The 18,737-nt window shown below is 38.3% G+C and overlaps 2 protein-coding genes across 7 annotated transcripts in view; one reads left to right on the top strand and one right to left on the bottom strand.

The window, feature by feature from the left end:
- RNF13 (ring finger protein 13) overlaps positions 1-8,598 on the top strand; it is a 137,862-nt gene extending 129,264 nt beyond the window's left edge. For all 5 annotated transcript variants that reach the window (XM_016156467.2, XM_016156464.2, XM_036219781.1 and 2 more), the window contains 2 exons: positions 6,875-6,955; positions 7,218-8,598. In XM_016156467.2, the coding sequence (XP_016011953.1) occupies positions 6,875-6,955; positions 7,218-7,582 (446 nt within the window). In that variant the 3' untranslated portion in view covers positions 7,583-8,598. The remainder of the gene's footprint in view (positions 1-6,874; positions 6,956-7,217) is intronic.
- A 2,734-nt stretch (positions 8,599-11,332) lies between these two features.
- Positions 11,333-17,427, bottom strand: PFN2 (profilin 2). Of its 2 annotated transcripts, none has more exons than XM_016156468.2 (3): positions 17,062-17,427; positions 14,767-14,959; positions 11,333-13,024 (listed from the first exon to the last, which is right to left on the bottom strand). In XM_016156468.2, the coding sequence occupies exons 1-3, from the start codon at positions 17,191-17,193 to the stop codon at positions 12,927-12,929; spliced, it is 423 nt and encodes a 140-aa protein (XP_016011954.1). In that variant the 5' UTR covers positions 17,194-17,427; the 3' UTR covers positions 11,333-12,926. The 2 variants fall into 2 exon arrangements, with proteins under 2 accessions (XP_016011954.1, XP_016011955.1); XM_016156469.2 differs by having other exon boundaries at positions 11,333-12,699; positions 17,062-17,287.
- Positions 17,428-18,737: the final 1,310 nt, after the last annotated feature.

The following is an 18,737-nucleotide window of genomic DNA, read 5'->3' as shown; positions in this document are numbered from 1 at the left end:
GGTCTGACAATATTTACCATTCTAAAATCTCTTTAATTTTGATTTTTTCATTTTAGGATAATGACAAATTTTGAATCTTTTTGCTTCTCTATTTAGAAAGATATTGGATGCAGTTGTAGTTTATCTGCATAATGCATCCAAGTTCAGACCAATAAAGAGTAATATAGAATAGCTGTTTAGAATATAGGGAAAAGCTAGTTTTTTTTGTTTTTTTTTTTTTTTTAATTATTCAAAATGGAATTTGCCAATGCTGATGTCAGCAACTAGGCTTGGATTTTAAGTTTGTTTTATGGATTTATTTGTGGTCTCTAAGGCAATCATTTTGATTCTTACTCTCAATGAAGTAATTCCCATATTTCCAAAAAAGAAGTTGCCAACAAAATGCTTTTTTCTCCAATAGTCATTTGCTTCCTTATTGCACAGGCACTGTCCTTTCATCATCAGAATATATACAAAATGTTTGACCTTTAAGTCGTAGAATATAGCTGCTACTTTGTAGAATCCTAGAAAGGTTTGTGAAAGTAAGAAACTATGATGGATAAAAATAAAAAACATCTTCATTCCCTCTCTAGGTCTTATAATTTGAAGATCAAAAGAGTATTAGAAACATTTTAATTTCTAATAATTGTCCGCTTAAGAGTATTTCTTAATATCTTACTCTTTATACACTATGAATCAAAGAGGATTCATAGAATTCTATTTAAACATGAAATTTGAAGTACATGTACTAGAATACAATACAGTATAGTGGTTAGGATGATGGACTCTGGAGTCTGACAGACCTGTGCTGGAATTCTGGATCACCCATTTATTGGCTATGTAACCTTGTGTGTGTCTCTTAACTTCTGAACACATCCCTTCATATATCAATGTGACTGACAATACCAACTTCGTAAGGTGGTTGGGAGGTTTAAATCAATATATTGAAAAATGCTTATAACAGCAGTGCCTGGCACACAGCAACAACAGTTCAACAGATGGTAGCAATTATTACAAATACAAAATGACCTTTTAAACAAAAATCATAAAGAAAATATTAGTGATGTCAAAATTCAGTCATTAAATATTTATGACAAAAGACTGCCAAAATCATGAAGCAGCTTAAAAATATGTAACTTCATAAATATTACACTTGCAATTTCTTTCCAATAACCATAAGTTTAAGCTAGTTATATATTTTTTAGAATTCTTTGGTTATGATGAGATTTGGCATTTAAAGTAAAATAGGTATATTTGTTATGTATGTTCTAGTGTACTCTAATGGTTTTGACAAAGTGTGCATAGATAGTAGAAAGAAAAAAAAATCCCAATTATTGCCAATTTTCTTATAGTTGTAGATGAAATTATTAGGTGATCAAAAACATGAAGGGATGTGTACGACAATTCTGTGGGTACCCATCACTCCAGTGAGTCATAGCACCAAACCATGGACGTCTTAAAAGACTTCTTGTAGGCTTAGAATGCAATGGAAATGTTAATGTTAGGGGAATCTATAACATTTTGGAAATATTTGCCAACAAACCAAAAAAAAATTGGCTTTTGGAAATCTTCCATAAGCACAGAGTGTAATGAAACCCACAGAACCCACTAACTTAAGACTCCTGCACAATGAGGGCATCTATAAAGGTTAGTCAGCACTCTCACATGTTTACCACACTTTGGGGACATGATCATCTTAAATCTTCTTAGTTACCTTATTGATCTTCACCTCTTTCAGGATGTTTGTGCTGATTAATACTTAAATGATTTAAATATTGACTTAGCTGTTTCTAGCACATATAATAGCCTTTTAATTGTTTTCTTGCTTCTGAAGCAGCCAACTTCCTTATAAATTTCTTCATTATTCATTATTCTCCTCAAAATTGTTCGATTGAAATTGTGGTTTCCTGGATTTCCTGTGTCTTTCAATGAATACATTTTTCCAAGTCCGTAACCATAAGACTGGTTACCACATACCATGTTTCATAGCAGATGAAAAATCCTTATGTCTCTGTGGGAGCTATCCACCTACCTACCCCATCAAGTATATTGAGCTAGATCCCTGAGATGAAAATGGTTTTTAAAAAAGGGGTTTCATATTTGAAATTTTAAGTTCCAGGCATTTTTCTTTTATAGCTTAATCATTGAAATTTTCTAAGAAATGTATAGAAGGAGAAAGATTTTATTTCAAAGGCTGGGAAAAAAGCAGTATAGCATTTTATAGCAGATTACATAAAAATGGAGCATTACCTTAACTTTTATAATTTTTATTTCTTTACTGTACCTTTTAAGGCACGCTTAGTTTCTGTAACTACATATAACTAACTGCCTTTAATCTAACCTTAAAAGTAAATTAGTTCCTTTGCTCAGGACTTAAAAATAAACAGGAAGATTTCTCAAACAGTTCCGGCTTTAAAAATATTTTATCCTGTTTTGTTCATATTTCTTGGGAACCGCTATGCAGGAGGGGAGAACAGAAGATAAAATCTGCTTATTTTTATTTGCTAGAAACTGCTGCCAGTTTTCTTACTGCAAAGCAGGAAATAAATGGCAAGGCATTTTCTCTGCAAGATTGGTGGTTTTTGCTTTGAAGCTCATGAATCCATTGCAACATTTTCTCTAGTCAAATTATTTAAAACGTACATATTAACGTACATATTATTTAAAACGTACATATTAGAACATACATATGTGTTTAGCTCTAAATGTTCACTCTCTTACTTTGAGGAAACCTATCCTCAGCCTGGGTTAGTTTGTTATAAAATTGAACAGTTAAGCTCTGCATCAGTTTTTATGTTATGACTAGATTATTTCAAACTAGCTCACTTTTGAGTTGTTTCTAGAAATGGCAATTCCTCTTTCTATATTTAATTTCTTGTCCAGATGTTTTCGTTATAACATGGCTAAATGCAGGTCCCTACCCATCTGTCATATTTGTTTTTTCAAGACTGAAAGAAGGCCATTGTGGTTGAAGCAAGACTGGTGCAAAATGAGATGGGAGAGGGAGGCAGATCGTAGATGGCTATATGAAGGCCATCATAAGCAGCTCAGATTTTATTCTTAGTGAGATGAGGAGGAATGATTTAAATGGGATTGACATGATGTGATTGATGTTTTTAAAAAATCACCCTGGCTGACATGGAGGAAAAACCTCATGGGGCAAGAATAGAAGGAAGACTAGAGAGGCTCTTATGGTAACCTAGCATATTGGACCAGAGTAATTGAGGAAACTGAGAGAAGGGGAGAGATTCAGGATGTTTGCTATACAGATAAAAGTTTATAGGACTTGGTGACAGATTGAGTGGAGGAGGCTCTAAGAGAAAGAGGCATCGGGGTTACACCCAGGCCTGATAATCAATTCATACCACTGCAATGGCTGCCTTAAGTCTGTGTGTGTTTCCTATTCTGATGGGTCAGTGCCTTTGCTGTACCTGATGACCCAAGGTTTTGTGGGAAAACTAGGGAGGAATAGATTTAGAGGGGAAAATCAAAGTTTTGTCTACCTACATATTATAACATTTCCAGATTAATGAGACTTTAAATGTGCCTTCCTGAAAATTTTCTGAAACATTATTCAAATAACAGTAATGCCAAAAACATTCCAGGCAGAAGTGCTTCCATATTTTTTAACATAACAAACATGAATCTCAACCCTTCTACTTCTAAACTAGTAAATTAGCAAAGTCTGTGTTTGATAAAGCCTGGAGGGGTTTTATATCAGGGTTTCTCAACCTCAGCACCATCGACATTTTAGATGGGATAATTCTTTGAGGGGCTGTCCAGAGCATTGTAGATTGTTTAGCAGCATCCCTGGCCTACCAGATGCCAGTAGCACCAAATCCTAGTTTTGAAAACCAAAACTGTCTTCAGGTACCACCAAATGTCTTGGGGTGGGGGGTTGGGGACGGGGTAGTAAAATCATCTCCATTTGAGAACTACCAGTTTATACTAAGCAATAAAACTTTCTAGCATGGTGCTGATACTAACAAAACTAATATATATTAGCATTTGTTATAGTCTTTTTATGCTACCAGAACCAGTGGACAAATTGGTTATATTTTCAATATGCCAAAATTGTAAATCATAAAGAATACCTTATATAAATCCATTCTCCAGTCGCATGTTTGCCGTGATCTAGATTGTGAATCTACTGACTAAATTTCCAAATTCTAATGGTACATGATGCGTTTTCTATTTCTAGTTTTTAAACTAAAAATATTCAAAATGGGTCAGAAATTGGATTCTGCTTTCATTCTTGTTTTTTATAAATATATTTTTATCCAACTTTTTAGATATCTTCCCCATAACTTAAATTTTGGCAGGAGAGGGATCAGAGGAGCAATTAGTTTTTTATTGTGTTCTAATACAGTCAACCTAGCTTTCAAATAAAACCAGACGTCTTTTATTGTCACAGTTCAAAGGCCACTGAGTATTTAAATTATAGTTACTGTAAGTATAACAAATGGGTTCAGTGACCACTGCCACTAGTTCTTTGTAAGCACATTCATTTGATGGGACAGAAGCACATGGGGGTAATTAGAAAGCAGTCCCCTAGCCATGGCTTTCAGTGTGCCTTGTCATAAGCCAGTATGGCTATTGGGCCAGTTTCATTAGGTGGAGACTAGTTAAGAAGCACTGTATGCACCAAATACTATGTACTCTACCTGCATTATCACTTTTATTCCACAACAATCCTAAAACATAGATATGTTAATATTTGTTTTTCGTTGAGAATAGTGAAACAGATGCTAAGTGTCTTGCACAAGGTTACATAGGTAATAAAATGATCAGGATAAGAACCCAGGCATTCTAAGATGTGCTTTACCATTTCATCACAAGTCCAAGGCCATGGGTGTTAATGCTCTACAGAGCACTAGGCAGGCTCCAGTCTGGTCCATGATCACAAACTACACTTTTGAGTCTTAACCTGTCATCTTCAAAGTGCATGCAGTGGCTAGAAAATAAGGGAGATCAATATAAATCCATTACTTGGAACAATTCAGTGACCCTGAAGCATCAATTCCATATAAGGCTAACCCAGATATTACCTGTTTTCATTTCCTATTGTTGTGATAAATTACCACAAACTTAGTGGGTTAAAACAACACGAATTTATTATCTTGCAGTTCTGTAAAAGTCCGACACAGGTCTCACTGGGCCAAAATCCAGATGTTGGAAGGGCTGCTTCCTTTCTGGGGGCCATGGGAGAATCTATTTCATCACCATTTCCAGCTTCTAGAGACCACTGTATTCTTCAGTTTGTGACCCTCCTCCCCTCCATATTCAAAGCCAGTAACATTGCACCTCCCTGGCTGAACTTTTTTGCCTCCCTCTTATACTTGTAAGGGTCTTTGTGATTACATTGGACCCACCTGGATAATGCAGGATAGCCTCCCCTACCTTAGTGAAATGAAGCTTAAAGCCTCGGCATAGCTTTGGATGAGTCTGTTCCTGTTCAATTGTATTAATTTTATGTTTTTAATGGACATTATCACAAAATTATAAACTGAAAGTTAGATTTGTATGAAATCAGTCATGACTAAATTGCTTAATGTATTAACTGTCCTCAAAGTCCATGTAAATGGATCAACTGTATAATTAATTATATTGGAGTCATTTGGTCTCTTAATAATGAGATGGGTATTATCGATCTCAAAAAATAACACACAGGATGTTCTAATACAGAATCTTTAATTTGTTTAGAACGTATTTGATAGGAGATACAATAGTAACCATATTCAAGATGCTATAAGAAAATGAGTAATTTTCATTAAAGCTTTCTAGTTAGGACCCCTCCTAAATGTGCTATGTTAAATGAGTAAAGGAAGTTAAAGATTGTTTTAATAGAGGTATCATTCCCATCTTCATGTATCATGTTCATCCAGCCTTTCTATCCAGATACTAGCTTTATTCTCACATGCCTCCCAAGGTTGTTATTGTGTGGGGGGTGTTGGGCAATGAATTTAACTGTCATTAGTTCCCTGGGATTTTTGTAAGTTTTTACTACCTAACATTTATTTAATGAAAAACAGTGAATTGAAAGCAGTCACGATGGTCATTGCCACTACATACAAAGCCACCACTGACTCAAAAAGACTGTACGTGCCACATTATTTAAGACTGATAGTTTCTTTAAAAACTTATAACTACACTTGAATTCCACAAAGAACTATGATTTAAACAACTTTCATGATTTAAAGGTGATGTTCAACAATCAGAAATTATAAAGGCAGTGATATTAATAATAAACACCATTTAGTGAATACCTATTTGCCTGGCCCTTTGCTGACATTATTTCAATTCATTCTCACAAACCTGCAACATAGATAGAATCTTTTTTACAGATAGAAGAATTGGATGTCAAAAGCTAACTTGCCAGGCACCAAACACAGAAGTAGTAAATGTTGGAATGGAAATTTGAAGCTCAGTGTGTCCATTCCAAATGTTTTTATCCACTAATATAGTTTTAAAAAATTGAGTATGTTCTAACATGTTTCTGTTTTTACTTTAAAAATGACCCAGAGACTTTAAGAAATCTAAAAAGTGGAATTTCATTGTCTTTGCCATTATTTTTTTCAAAACCAGCATTTGAATAGTTATATAAAACACTAATAGTATTATTTTTATAAAAATCTTTTGCAAAAGTAATCAAGGTAAACAAATTTGACATCCATTTTTTATTTTAGGTAAAAGGTTAATAATTTAAATTTCAGGTTCCTGAAGTTGAACTTGAAGCAAGTAGGTCCCTGATCAGACATAAAACAAGAAGTATCATTTATATGTAAATCAAAAGGCATTTAAAATAACTGAAGAAGACCTAATTTGAAAAGGTTGAAAAGGTAAGAATACATCTCTGCAACTTTAAATGAATTTTATTTACTATTTTCTGTCATAGGAGATGAATATGATGTATGTGCCATTTGTCTGGATGAGTATGAAGATGGAGATAAGCTCAGAATCCTTCCCTGTTCTCATGGTATGAATAATGACATACTGCTTTGAATTCACATAGTAAATTTATATGTAGGTTCAGTATTAGGAGACAGAAAATAGTTATTAATATACCATAACTGGGCCCTGTGCTAATAGTCTCATAAGGATACATTTATAAAAATTTTCAAACTTTTCTTCTCATCCCTGCATGATGTATATATCAGAACATGAATAACATGGTAAGAGATTAAAAATGTCCTCAACCACAGTACACTACCTAAAGATGTATACTCTTGCTTCAACAGCCTATCATTGTAAGTGCGTAGACCCCTGGCTGACTAAAACAAAAAAAACCTGTCCAGTCTGCAAGCAAAAAGTTGTTTCTTCTCAAGGCGACTCAGACTCTGACACAGATAGTAGTCAAGAAGAAAATGAAGTGTCAGAACATACCCCTTTACTTAGACCTTTGGCTTCTGTCAGCACCCAGTCATTCGGGGCTTTGTCGGAATCTCGCTCACATCAGAACTTGACAGAATCTTCAGACTATGAGGAAGACGACAATGAAGATACTGACAGTAGTGATGCAGAAAACGAAATTAATGAACACAGTGTTGTAGTCCAGCTGCAGTCTAATGGTGAACAGGATTATAATATAGCAAATACTGTCTGACCTTCAGAGGGTAACTGGGTTATTTCCCTTTAAAAATGTTTATTTAGGTATATAATTTGATTTTTTTTTTGCTCCCTTCAGAGATTGGTGTAGAAATAATTTATTTTTTAATATTCTACAGTGTAATCGGATTATTGAAACAGGTTTTTTTGATCTGGTATTTATCAGCAGGATTGTACTTCATTTCACCAATAATAATAGACTGGTGCTGTTACTCAAGCATCAAATCAACTTTACTTTGGAATGAAATATAGCCAAAACATTTTTGAAAATCCTCAGTATAGCTTGCAATTAAGACCTAGATCACAATATGCACATTTTGCATTTTACACACAAGGTCAGTGCTGTGGCCACCTAGCATGAGAGAAGTCAACTTCCATCTCAAGTTACTTACCTAGAATTGTTGGGTTGGAATATATTTGTTCTGGTATTACCTCAAATTGCCATCATTAGTGAAAGGCAACAGGTAATTTAGCATTTATCCTAACAGCACCCCAAAGAAATCCAAAGCTTTTTCCTTTCTATTCCCAAGTAGTCTTATCCTAATAGGAAGTCTGTACTAGTGCAAATTTTAAGTTTTAAGGTTTTTAATACTAGTGTTATATATGAGTTTGATTAACTAGCTAAAGCAATATGCCTCTGAACTTACTGAATTTCAGTTATCATTAAGGGTTTTGTGTTGTGATCAAAGCAAAAAGGACATGCTGTACAAAAATACCAAACTTCAGCAACTGTTAATACACAGATCATATACCTCTTTAATAAAGAGCATCTTATGCTAATTAGCCCTGCTAAACTATGTACAAGGAAGCTGTTCAAGTATTGGATTTGAAAATAATTGCTTGTGTTTAACAGAATGATGTAGTTAAACAATGTATTATGAAAAGCTAAATTATACATCATTGTAATTGTAGAAAATAGACACGTATAATCAAAATGTTAGAATTTTTATATTGCCTTGTATGAAGGGAGTTTGAATGTTAATAAATACATTTTCCATTTTAAGAACTGGCAAATATTTGTTGTACTGTAGTATTACTCATATTAGCCTTATTTTTATATGCACAGTGCTGTAAAGGTATAATGATCGTGGTAATTTAGGTCACCTTAGAACTTCATACATGGTACCTGACTGCTCACAATAAATTAGGTAATTACCCAAAAGGTTAAAACTGCAGCCAAAATCATTCCAACAGTAGTGTACCTCATGGTACCCTGTTGTAACTGTAGTACATCCTTACAATAGACTGCTACACAGCCTTGAAAGGATAAACATCTAAATATAGCTGCACTGATATGGAAAACTGTTAGTGAGCAAAAGCAATTAAGAGAATAAGTACACTAGGTACATGAGCCTTTTGTTGTCAAAATATATATATAATAGATTCTAAAAGAAATGGAACACTAATGAGAATTTCACTTTCTGTTGCTTTTTAGAAAAATTCTTATAATCAACGAAAAAAACCCAGATATTTCCACTTAGGAAAATAAAAGTCTGAATTCAGTGTCTACTGTCTGATACTACCTCATTTTAATCTACCCCCTTTTAAAAATACAACAGGCCTAAAAAACAGAACATTAGTTTACCAATGGAGGTCAGCAAAGCTTTGCAATTTTACATACTTGTATAGTCCTATAACCTTTCTAAACCTGTTTGGTCATTTGTATAATTTCATTTAACCTAAGGTAGGATGTGAGGACAAAACACTGAACTCAGTGTCTGTTACAAAATATACAAGTAATAGCTTTTATAATTATTAGAGTCAATAAAAAATTATACCTGAAAATTTTTTTAAAGAGGAAAAGTTAAGTCATTGTAATGTGTATTAGATATTATATTCCCTCAGTTTTTAATTCAGTTCAGATCAAGGACATAGTTCAAGTTAGTTTCTTCTGAAGCAAAAATTACTTTTTGAAACTACAAATTGTTACTTTTAGTTTTAAAATTTATGAAGTATCTTAGTTATATAGCACCAAGATTGTTACTAGTTCTGATATTCACTTATATAATTCTGATATAATTTCTTCATGGTGTAACTACAACTTTTTAAAGGAGACATTAAATAAAATTAAATCTGATTCCTATTAAATAATTTTATAATTTAAAATTTTTGTGAATACAAAAGGATAGTTACCTGGAAAATTACTGCAGAGATAAATTTATCTTGATATTTTGCCTTCAGAAATACATATGTAAAATACATGCATATTATAAACTTTATACTGTGACATGTTTATATCCTATATTTAACATTTATAAGTATTTTCTCATATCATTCTTCAGTGACTATCTATGAATATTATTTTATCCTCTGGATAATCAATTATATAACCCATAACCCTGATAGGTAAATTTTGTAGTTTTCTAAGTTTAATTAAGTAATGCTTTGTGATGGATTCTGGTGTATAAATTTCTATAGCTCCATTTCCTTAGGTAAAATTCCTAGAACTACATATAAAGCATAGATGCATGCATGTTTGTCTAAGTGTTTTTCTAATGAAATTGTGGGTAGGGGGCCAACATCTAGTTTTATTATATAGTATTTTAGTGACACAGTTGCCCTCTACTCTCTTCTCACACCCCAAACACATATCCTTAACCTACATACAATTCTGGTCGCTGCTTTCTAATTAGTTACCCTAACAGTTCTTTACAACTAAAATGTGATAAAATCTTAAATTATTGCAACCCAACCATCAAATTTTCATTTGACCCAATATTTATTTGTTCCTCACAGGGATCTTAATGGGCCAAGAAGTTGAGGTTTTTGTTGTTTTACAATTTCTAGTGTATGCCCACCTACCAAAGTAGCCCCAAATCCCTATCTTCCATAGACCCCTGTATGTACAAATTCAGAAATGCGTCAAAACGTTGTCAAAAAAATTTTTTTTTTAGTTATATACAGTCTAGTTTAAGTAAGGCAGGGAAATTAATTCCCATCTCCTTACCCACTGTTTCTCAAAGGATGGCATACAGGCCTATTTTAAAGTGAATCAGACTGACCTGGCAACTGTGACTCTCCATCTCCAGGGTGAAACTCCAGAGCTCAGAATCTGCATTATAACCAGCTCCCCAGTTTCACTTAGACCCACCAACTTTTGAGCACCTCTGCTCTGAGCTTCTGCTTGGTTATGATTTATCTGAACAGTTTAAAACTAATATATTTACTAAACTTCAGCACATCTCAGGGACATTATGACCTCAGGGACTGAACTTAACTTACAGAGCCATAGTTGACATGTCACTCCAAATCCAGGAACTGCAAGAATACCCCAATTATCTTATATGCTGCTTTAGGAGTACCTTCTGTGAGAGTCCCAGCTGGCTGACTTCGGCCTGCCAACACAGCCTCCAAAGTCATATGACAGTTCAACACAGAAGAATTCACAATGCAGAAACCCTTCTTGGTACTGGGCCCCTCACTGCACTAGATTTCACCTCTAGACACCAGCAACAGAAGAAAAATATTTAGTTTCTAGTAGATATATCGATTTTCCTCTCACAAGCCTGAAAACTAGCCTGATATGACTAAAAGCCATTTTTAATAGACGGAAACCCTTTAAAACGAAATTCCCAGGCACTCACATTTTATTTCTAATAAATACAAGAAATGGAATAGGCCATCAGCTGAAATTTTTTATGAAGATTTTATGCTTGCAGCGGTTTAGCCTATTCTGTATATTCCCATTATGTTAAAAATCAACTGTAATAGTAAGCCAACAATTTATATAAAAAACAGGAGCCTAGAATATTTGGTCGGAATAAATTTATTTCATCTGTCTGTAAACAAGGTGTTTAATAGTTATGGCATTTTTTTAAATGCATATTAAATCAGATGAGTTAGACTGTATCCCAGATGTAACAAAGTGCAGGGAAAGAAATGGACAAATCAGCAACAAGATTTGTTTTTAAATCTGTACATTATCCACAAGGCCCAAACAATAGAAGCAAATACTAGAATGTCCCTAAAGTAGTGCCATTCAAAAGAAACCTTTATAGGTCAGTTAAAATCCATCTCACAATAGCAACAGTTCATTTTAACAATAGTATGGCACAGAATACATATGAAAAAAATTCATCACAAGACAGCCAAGTCCACAATAATGCAACTTCATATAAAAACTCAAGCTGCAAATAAAAATTGGTCCTATGAAGAACAAACTGGACACACTCCAGATGGTTATGTTGGAATACCTAATGTCCGTAATGGCAGCCTTTTACAATTTTAATAAAGAGTAGAGCTGGTGTGCAAAGAAAAAGACAGGAACAAAAATCTGAGCTATTGCAGTGATGGAATGTTCCTGGGGATTCAATCAGTATGGTTACTCTAAGATCACGGGAGGAAGTGCCTTTTGCTCTCATGTTGCAGTTGCACAATGTGTATGTCCTGTAGACACTATAAAAAGGTTTGTCTACTCAAGTGCAACAACAATACTAAAAGCAAACTACTGCAGCTCTCAACAGCTCATCTACAAAACGAATTAACTGGTTAAATAAACCAGGCATGGCATAAAATAAGATGGAAGCAAACCAAATACCTTATGTGCGGGGCGGGGGGGGGGGGGGGAAGGTGAGAAAATAGGAATGAAGGAAAGATGCATGCACTTTTTCCTCCCAACCATGCGCTACAAAAGGAAGACTAAATGAGCTATGTAAATGCTCAAAGTGCTGAAAAGACACTCATCAAATTTAAGATTGTACAACCTGCATCTTGCTTAATAGTAACTTATTTTAGTAATCAATATCCCATTAATTGCTAAGACAAAGTGATGCCCAACTTGGCATGCCCCCCCCCCCAAATTTCAAGGTATCATGCAAATCATTATTGTGCTGCAATTATGTTGCCAGATAAGGACTGATTACATACAGTGGTTAACATACAAATGATCCATTGGGCAAACAGGAATCATGACATTAGAAAATAGGTAAAGAAATTAGCTACCATACAGTCTGGTAGTACTATGACCATAATTGGGGTGGTGATGAAGACAGTTGCTAGGTAGATGGGGAGAGGCTGCTTACACATCAGACCTCCTCAGGTATAAAGCGAGTTCATATGCTTTCTTGTTAAGTGTGCCTCCGTGGACACCTTCCTTTCCCATGACTATAACCAATGCTGGAGTACACAAGGAAACAAAACAAAAGTGAACAGAATTATTTAGGGGTGGGGAGGGGGCAGGAAGAAAGACACCTTTCCCCACCAACAGAGGGATACAAAGGAGACACAGGTTCATACCCCATCACCCTGCATTGCTAATAAAATTTCCAGAATTAAGACTCAAGCTTACGGCTAGGAAAGTTTAAGAGCAATTTTTCCCTAATACTTAACAGTCTGCCTAGCAGCTAGAACCCAGAGTCTCTCAAGTATTTTGCCATTGAGTATGCCTTCTTATTCAATCCGCCTCCATGGACCCCTTCTTTTCCCATTACAAAGACCAAGACTGAAAGAGAAAGAAGAAAAGTGTTTCAAAAGAAGTGTTAATCAAGAAAGTCACATACATTTAGCAGATAGAACCCCGATTAAGAACCCTGATTAATAAGTTAACATTAAGTTAGTTTTCCATGAACTGTCAAGCACTGAAGTCAGCTAGTTCTTTCTAACTAGTTATATACTAAAAACATTGTAACTATTAATTGCATCTTAGAAGTCTAATCGCTGCAGCTATAGCACTCTATAAAAATATACTAGTTGGTGAGGGGAGAGGGGGGAAGTGTGATCATTTATATTCTAGGGTAAAAAACCCTGGTTCATGACAAACATTAGATTGGCCTTCAAAACATCAACCTAAACTTAGGTGATTATTTACAAATTTCTCCCAATGTAACAATCTTGGTTAGATACAAACTATTAAAGTCTTACTAGTGAGGCTAAATGTGTTATTACTTCCAAAGGAAAACCAAGACCAAATTTTAGATATTTCCAGTGCTATTCAGAAAAGACCCAATTAAAAGTACTTAAGGCTTGTGCTTACCGATATCCTCACTATTCTAGCTTTCTTTTTAATTCAGTCTAAAATCCTGAAAAAAATGTACTATTTCCAACAACAGGTTCTACTATGATACAGTTCAAAGGTCTAGGCCCCCAAATAATGTATACATCAGATTTTATACTCACTGCCACTAGATGTCAGCAGTGCTACAGGGTTGGAAAATATTCTAGTTTCTTCACATGGCTGATGCTTTTTAACATTTATCTGAGGTTCAGCTAGAGATTTATCTATTATTTCAGTCACCTAATTTTCCTATAGAGAGGTACACACATACATCAACTCATATTAGAAAAAGACTGACATTTAAGACAATTACAGGGAGTTGATAGGACCATTATAGTATATTATAACAGTAGCTTCAAGTTCCTTCACATGGTAGATTTGGTCTGAGATGTGCCAAGTCTGTTATCTGAGACTACACGAGTCCTCTTTATTTACAAAATATTTGCACAGGTTAACACATTTAATATGTTTGTAAATTTGATGTCATAATAAACCTCAATTTTCAAAGTGTCAAAAAAGTACTGAGACTTAAATACAGTAGGTTGACAAGTCAGGATACACCATGATTTATGAATCAAATGTATAAACGAAATTTAATTTCCTACTTTTCAAATCTAAATCACAAACACACTTAGTCTTTGAAAATATTCTTGTAACAGGACAACTTACTCCAAAACCCCTATTCTAATTATGTGTCTCTTCCTCAATGTTTCTAATAATTATTAAAAAAAAAAAAGCCAATTTTTTTTTTTATGCTGAGCAATAAATAATTAAAATGTAAGCAAAAAAGAAAAGGAAGCGATCCAAAAGTCAAAGACTCAAAGAGACTAAAGAAACCAAAAATAACAATTTAACAATCTGGATACACCATAAGATTATCAATGATGTGTCAAGCAGTTCAGGAGACAAATTTAGATTTTCATTTTACTAAAACTAAAACTAGAGAGTTGATATGAATATTCTACTTTAGAATAAAGTCAGGATCTCAGAGACTAAGCTATATATACAGCTGCTATAGAGTTCGATTTTAGTAAATCTAAATGAGTGTCTCCCTTCAGTGCTGGGCAGTTCACAAAAAAAACACCTTAATATCCATTATGGACTAACACTTTTATTCAAAACGCTAAAGAAATTTCTTAATAAGTTGTATTCTGGCATGCAAGTTTTAACCAAAAGAGTATCTTGCTTACCTCTACCAGCTCTGCCCACAGCAACGTTGTATGTTGGCTCACCACCTTGGCTCTTTGTCCGGATGTCCATTGTGCAGTCACCATCGACGTATAGGCTATCTCTGATCACTGAACACTTCTTTGCACCAAGAGTCAAACCGTTGGTAAAGAAACCTTCTCGGTCTTTTCCTACAATCATATCTATTTCTACTGGCTGCCCCCACCCCCACAAAAAAAAAAAAGAAGAAGAAGAGGAAGAAAACACATGAAGTTACAGTTAATTCCTTTCAGGCCTCGGTGTAACAGGAAAGACTGCCAGGTCTGTAGAACCAATATAAGACATTCACTAATGTAAAATCAAGTTACAGTCTTTTCTAAAGAATTACTTAATCCTACATGATTACATGTTTTACATTAATTACATTTCACAGTTAACAGTATAGTCTGGTATCTAAAGACTAGTCTATGAAAAGAATCTCTAAATAGTTGGTAGTTGCCACCAGATAAACTACAAACTTAAAGGTATTTATAAACTGTATCAAGTCAAGTGGGACTTGAAATGCTTATGTAATAGTAAAGATTCATCTATAAACTTTCAGCAACAGCTTGTCTATCAGTCACATTAGTCATTCTGCATCCAATTTAAAGTTTCTTGAAAAAAGTCTCCTAAAATAAAGTCCATGCTTAGCATGTCTGTTCACTTCTACTCTGCTTCAAACAGCTTGTGACATCTCCCCCACAGTATGAACTTCACGCCCAAGACCTCAGAGTATTCCCAAATTCATATTTCCCTCCTATTTTTCTAGCCACTACTCCTTTTTTTCTCCAACTTACCTTCCCCTCCCACCCTCAATAATCTAGGCAAATGCAGAAGATTCTGTGTGTAGCACCACAGTAGCCAATGATAATAGAACAGAGAAAATGGGGGTAGGGGGTGGAAAGAAACTGAGGCAGCTGTCAGAACCCGAAAGGAGAAAACATGCATTCTAACATTCCATGAATAAGAAGGAAGGCGTCGCCCCCATCAGAACTGCAGAGTCATAGCAGGCCCCAGCCATTTCCAAGCACACTCCCGCAATCTTCCTAGCCAGACAGCGGGAACTCACACAAAGACAAGAGGACTGCAGGAAAAAAAAGTTGATCGCCAGAGGCCAATTCTCTGTAAAAATTGTAGTCTACTGCGGTTGTGGGAGACATTTACAGTACTAGCATCAAGGACTGACTGAGTTCTACAGTTAGATCTAAAACCATGTTAAACTAGTACAAGAATAACTGGTAGCATCCGTTAATAGGGGGCCTGAATTTTGGCGTTTGATGGGAAGGGAGCCTAAGGCTAAGAGATTAAGGGGATGGTACTGTATATGATACAATCGTCACAATTTAGGAAAAACCTTGTGCAGAAAGAGGCGAAACAATAAAGCAGCACTGGAGGCTTAGTGACAATTACTCCCCACACATGTGGCAACCAAGTCGAACCCACCAAGTCACAGAATCAGGCACTGTGAGGCATAAATCTGCTTCAGCTCCTTACTAAAGAGGGAGGGACTTGCAGAAGTGAAGTGTCCCCTTAGTCTTCAAAGATTACTGAATGCCCCATAAAAGCACCCCCGTTTTTAGAGCTATGTTGCGTAATTGGGGATAACGGTATATCGATGAATCTCCACAGGAGGAGGAGAAATCAATGGCAGTTCGCCATCTTGGAGAATTAAAAAAAAAAAAAATCCTATAGAGCCAGAGCTAAAGTCGAGATTCACGAATCCTCCTACGTCGTCGGCGTACATTTCTCCCAAGCCCCAGAGTCTTGGAGACCCGCAAACCTACGCAAAGTCGCTGCGAGGATCCCGGGGGCCGGGCAGCCGCCGCCTCCTACAGCATCGCGGCGCGGGCGGCGGCCCGGCAACCGGAGGACCCTCGCTCGGGTTCGGCGCGCGCTGGCCTGGCATCTCTCAGGCGCCCGCTTCCACCCCGGGACGTTCAAAAAGCAAACCTCAAGGATTCCAGGGCACCTGAGGGAGAGCCACGAGCGAAAAATGCGACCCCCTCCTCCCGCCCCGGCGAGTGCACACGCCCCTCCCCCAAGCTGCACCCAGACGGGCGCTGAGAACGCGGGGACCGGGCCGCCGCCCCCGCCTGGCAGCACAGCCCCAGGAGAGGGAGCGTCCGCGGGCCTGGGCCTGCCCGCCCGCCCGGCGCCGGCCGCCGCGCACACCTGCCGGTGCAGCCCTCCCTGCCCCGGGCCCGCGCTGCGGCGCGCCCACGGCCGGCCGGCACCGTTTAGGTCCGCAGACGAGAACCCTCGCCGCCGCAGGTCCTCACCGTAATGCTCTGGAAGACGCCCCCGGCCGTGGCTGCCCAGACGTATTTGGCGTCGCAGTAGCCGACAATGGCGGCCTCTTGGCAGCAGCCATCGCACATCAGGTTATCCACGTAGCTCTGCCAACCGGCCATCTTCGAGCCCTTCGCACTGCAGCGGGGACAGCGAGGAGCAGCAGGCGCAGCGGCGGTGGCGGTAGCGGGCGGCGGCGCAGGGGGAGGCGGGGCGGGGGCGGGGAGGAGGCGGCTCTGCGCAGGCACCGACCGCCCCCCTCCCCGAGGAGCTGCGGCGGGAGGATGCGGGGACCGCGGCGAGGGACGAGCTGCGCCGTGCGCCCGGCCCGGCCGCTCGCCCGCCTGCCGGCAGCCGCTGGGCTGGCTGATGCGCGGCGGGAGACTGCGGAGCGGCTGTGCCCGCAGCGCCGGCTGCTCACCGCTGCGCCCTCAGTTCTCCGCGGCCACGGCGGGACGTGCGCGCACGCGTGCGTGCGTGCGTGCGCGTGCGAGCCCTCCGCGGCGCCCCGATCCGGGGGTCCCGGGAATGGAGTAGGAGGCTGAGGCGGGGGCGCGGAAGGATATGGCGCCAGGACAATCACGGCCGCCACATGTGGTGAACGAGGTCCCGCTGCGGCCCTAGGGAGGCGGGGTCCCTGGGGGCGGCCGAAGACAGGACCCGCAGAGAGGGCATCGTCCCCGTGGCATTCTGCACCCCAGGGACGGCGGCGTCGGGGACGCCCCGGAGTCCCCGCGTCGGACTGTGTTTCGCGTCTTCTGTGTCCGGTGGCTCGGGATGCGGAATCGAGCCTCGGTGTCGGATTGCAGAGTTGCCCTGGTGACGGGATGCGGAGCATTTACTCTTGTTTGTGGTGGGGGTGGCTGGTGGCAGAGTTGCCCACGCTCGTCTCAGGTCCCCAGCGGGACCTTCTTCCCTGCATTCCTCTGCCCCTCGGCGGTAAAGACAGCCGAGTGGGCGCGTTCCGGTGACCTGAAATCAGAGCTGGCGTTAGTGGCTCGTAGGAACGTTTCTGAGTTTTGCAGGCCTTTCTTTCATTGTTGACTCATTTGGGTACCAGGGTTCTCGCATTCTGTGGATTCTTTGGAAGAACTTTAATGCTACGAATCACGTGTGGCTAAATTGCTTGTAAATTACGAACAAATAGCGACCGGTGTAAACTTTTTGTTAACTGGGAAAGTTAGGGGTGGGTTGAAGAAATCGCTGAAAATATAAAGAATAAAAAATAAATAAATAAAGGGTTCATTGAATGAACATAATATTGCAGCCCACGAAGGGTAAAATAATTTGGGGACCGAGATCTGAAGATGGCTGGTATTTGCAAGGTAAATGGTGGGTAAGAGACCCTGTGAATCTCGCATCATTTTTAGTAATCCCTGGGTGCTAACACTAGACAAGGAATTAGGAGACGTACTGCAACAATTTCAAGTGAACAAGAAATAATCTGCCAACCCAGGGAAAGAAGGAAAAGCATTTAAAAGGTCGAACAGCTGATTTTCATCTTTAAAGTTATCGTGTAGGGTCACGGTTTGCGACAGGAGGATTACACGAATGTAGCTCAAGAAAGAAGACAAAAACGTTTCTAAGCAATGTAATTGGTTCCGAAGTTTTCTATTTTTTTCTGCTGTTTGATTTGAAATATACAGCTAGGGCAGGGGCGAAGTAC

The sequence above is a fragment of the Rousettus aegyptiacus genome, unplaced genomic scaffold (genome assembly GCF_014176215.1).
Source record: "Rousettus aegyptiacus isolate mRouAeg1 unplaced genomic scaffold, mRouAeg1.p scaffold_m13_p_4, whole genome shotgun sequence".
In the NCBI taxonomy this organism is placed as follows: domain Eukaryota; kingdom Metazoa; phylum Chordata; class Mammalia; order Chiroptera; family Pteropodidae; genus Rousettus; species Rousettus aegyptiacus.
The sequence above is the reverse complement of the archived record's forward strand: the minus strand, read 5'-3'. Positions and strand labels throughout refer to the sequence as shown.

Coding starts and splice junctions, on each gene's coding strand:
- PFN2 (XM_016156468.2), bottom strand. CDS start 17,193: ATGGCCGGTTGGCAGAGCTACGTGGATAACCTGATGTGCGATGGCTGC. Junction 14,960..17,061: donor GCGTCTTCCAGAGCATTACG/GTGAGGACCTGC, acceptor GGGTGGGGGCAG/CCAGTAGAAATAGATATGAT. Junction 13,025..14,766: donor TGTGGGCAGAGCTGGTAGAG/GTAAGCAAGATA, acceptor TTTCTCTTTCAG/TCTTGGTCTTTGTAATGGGA.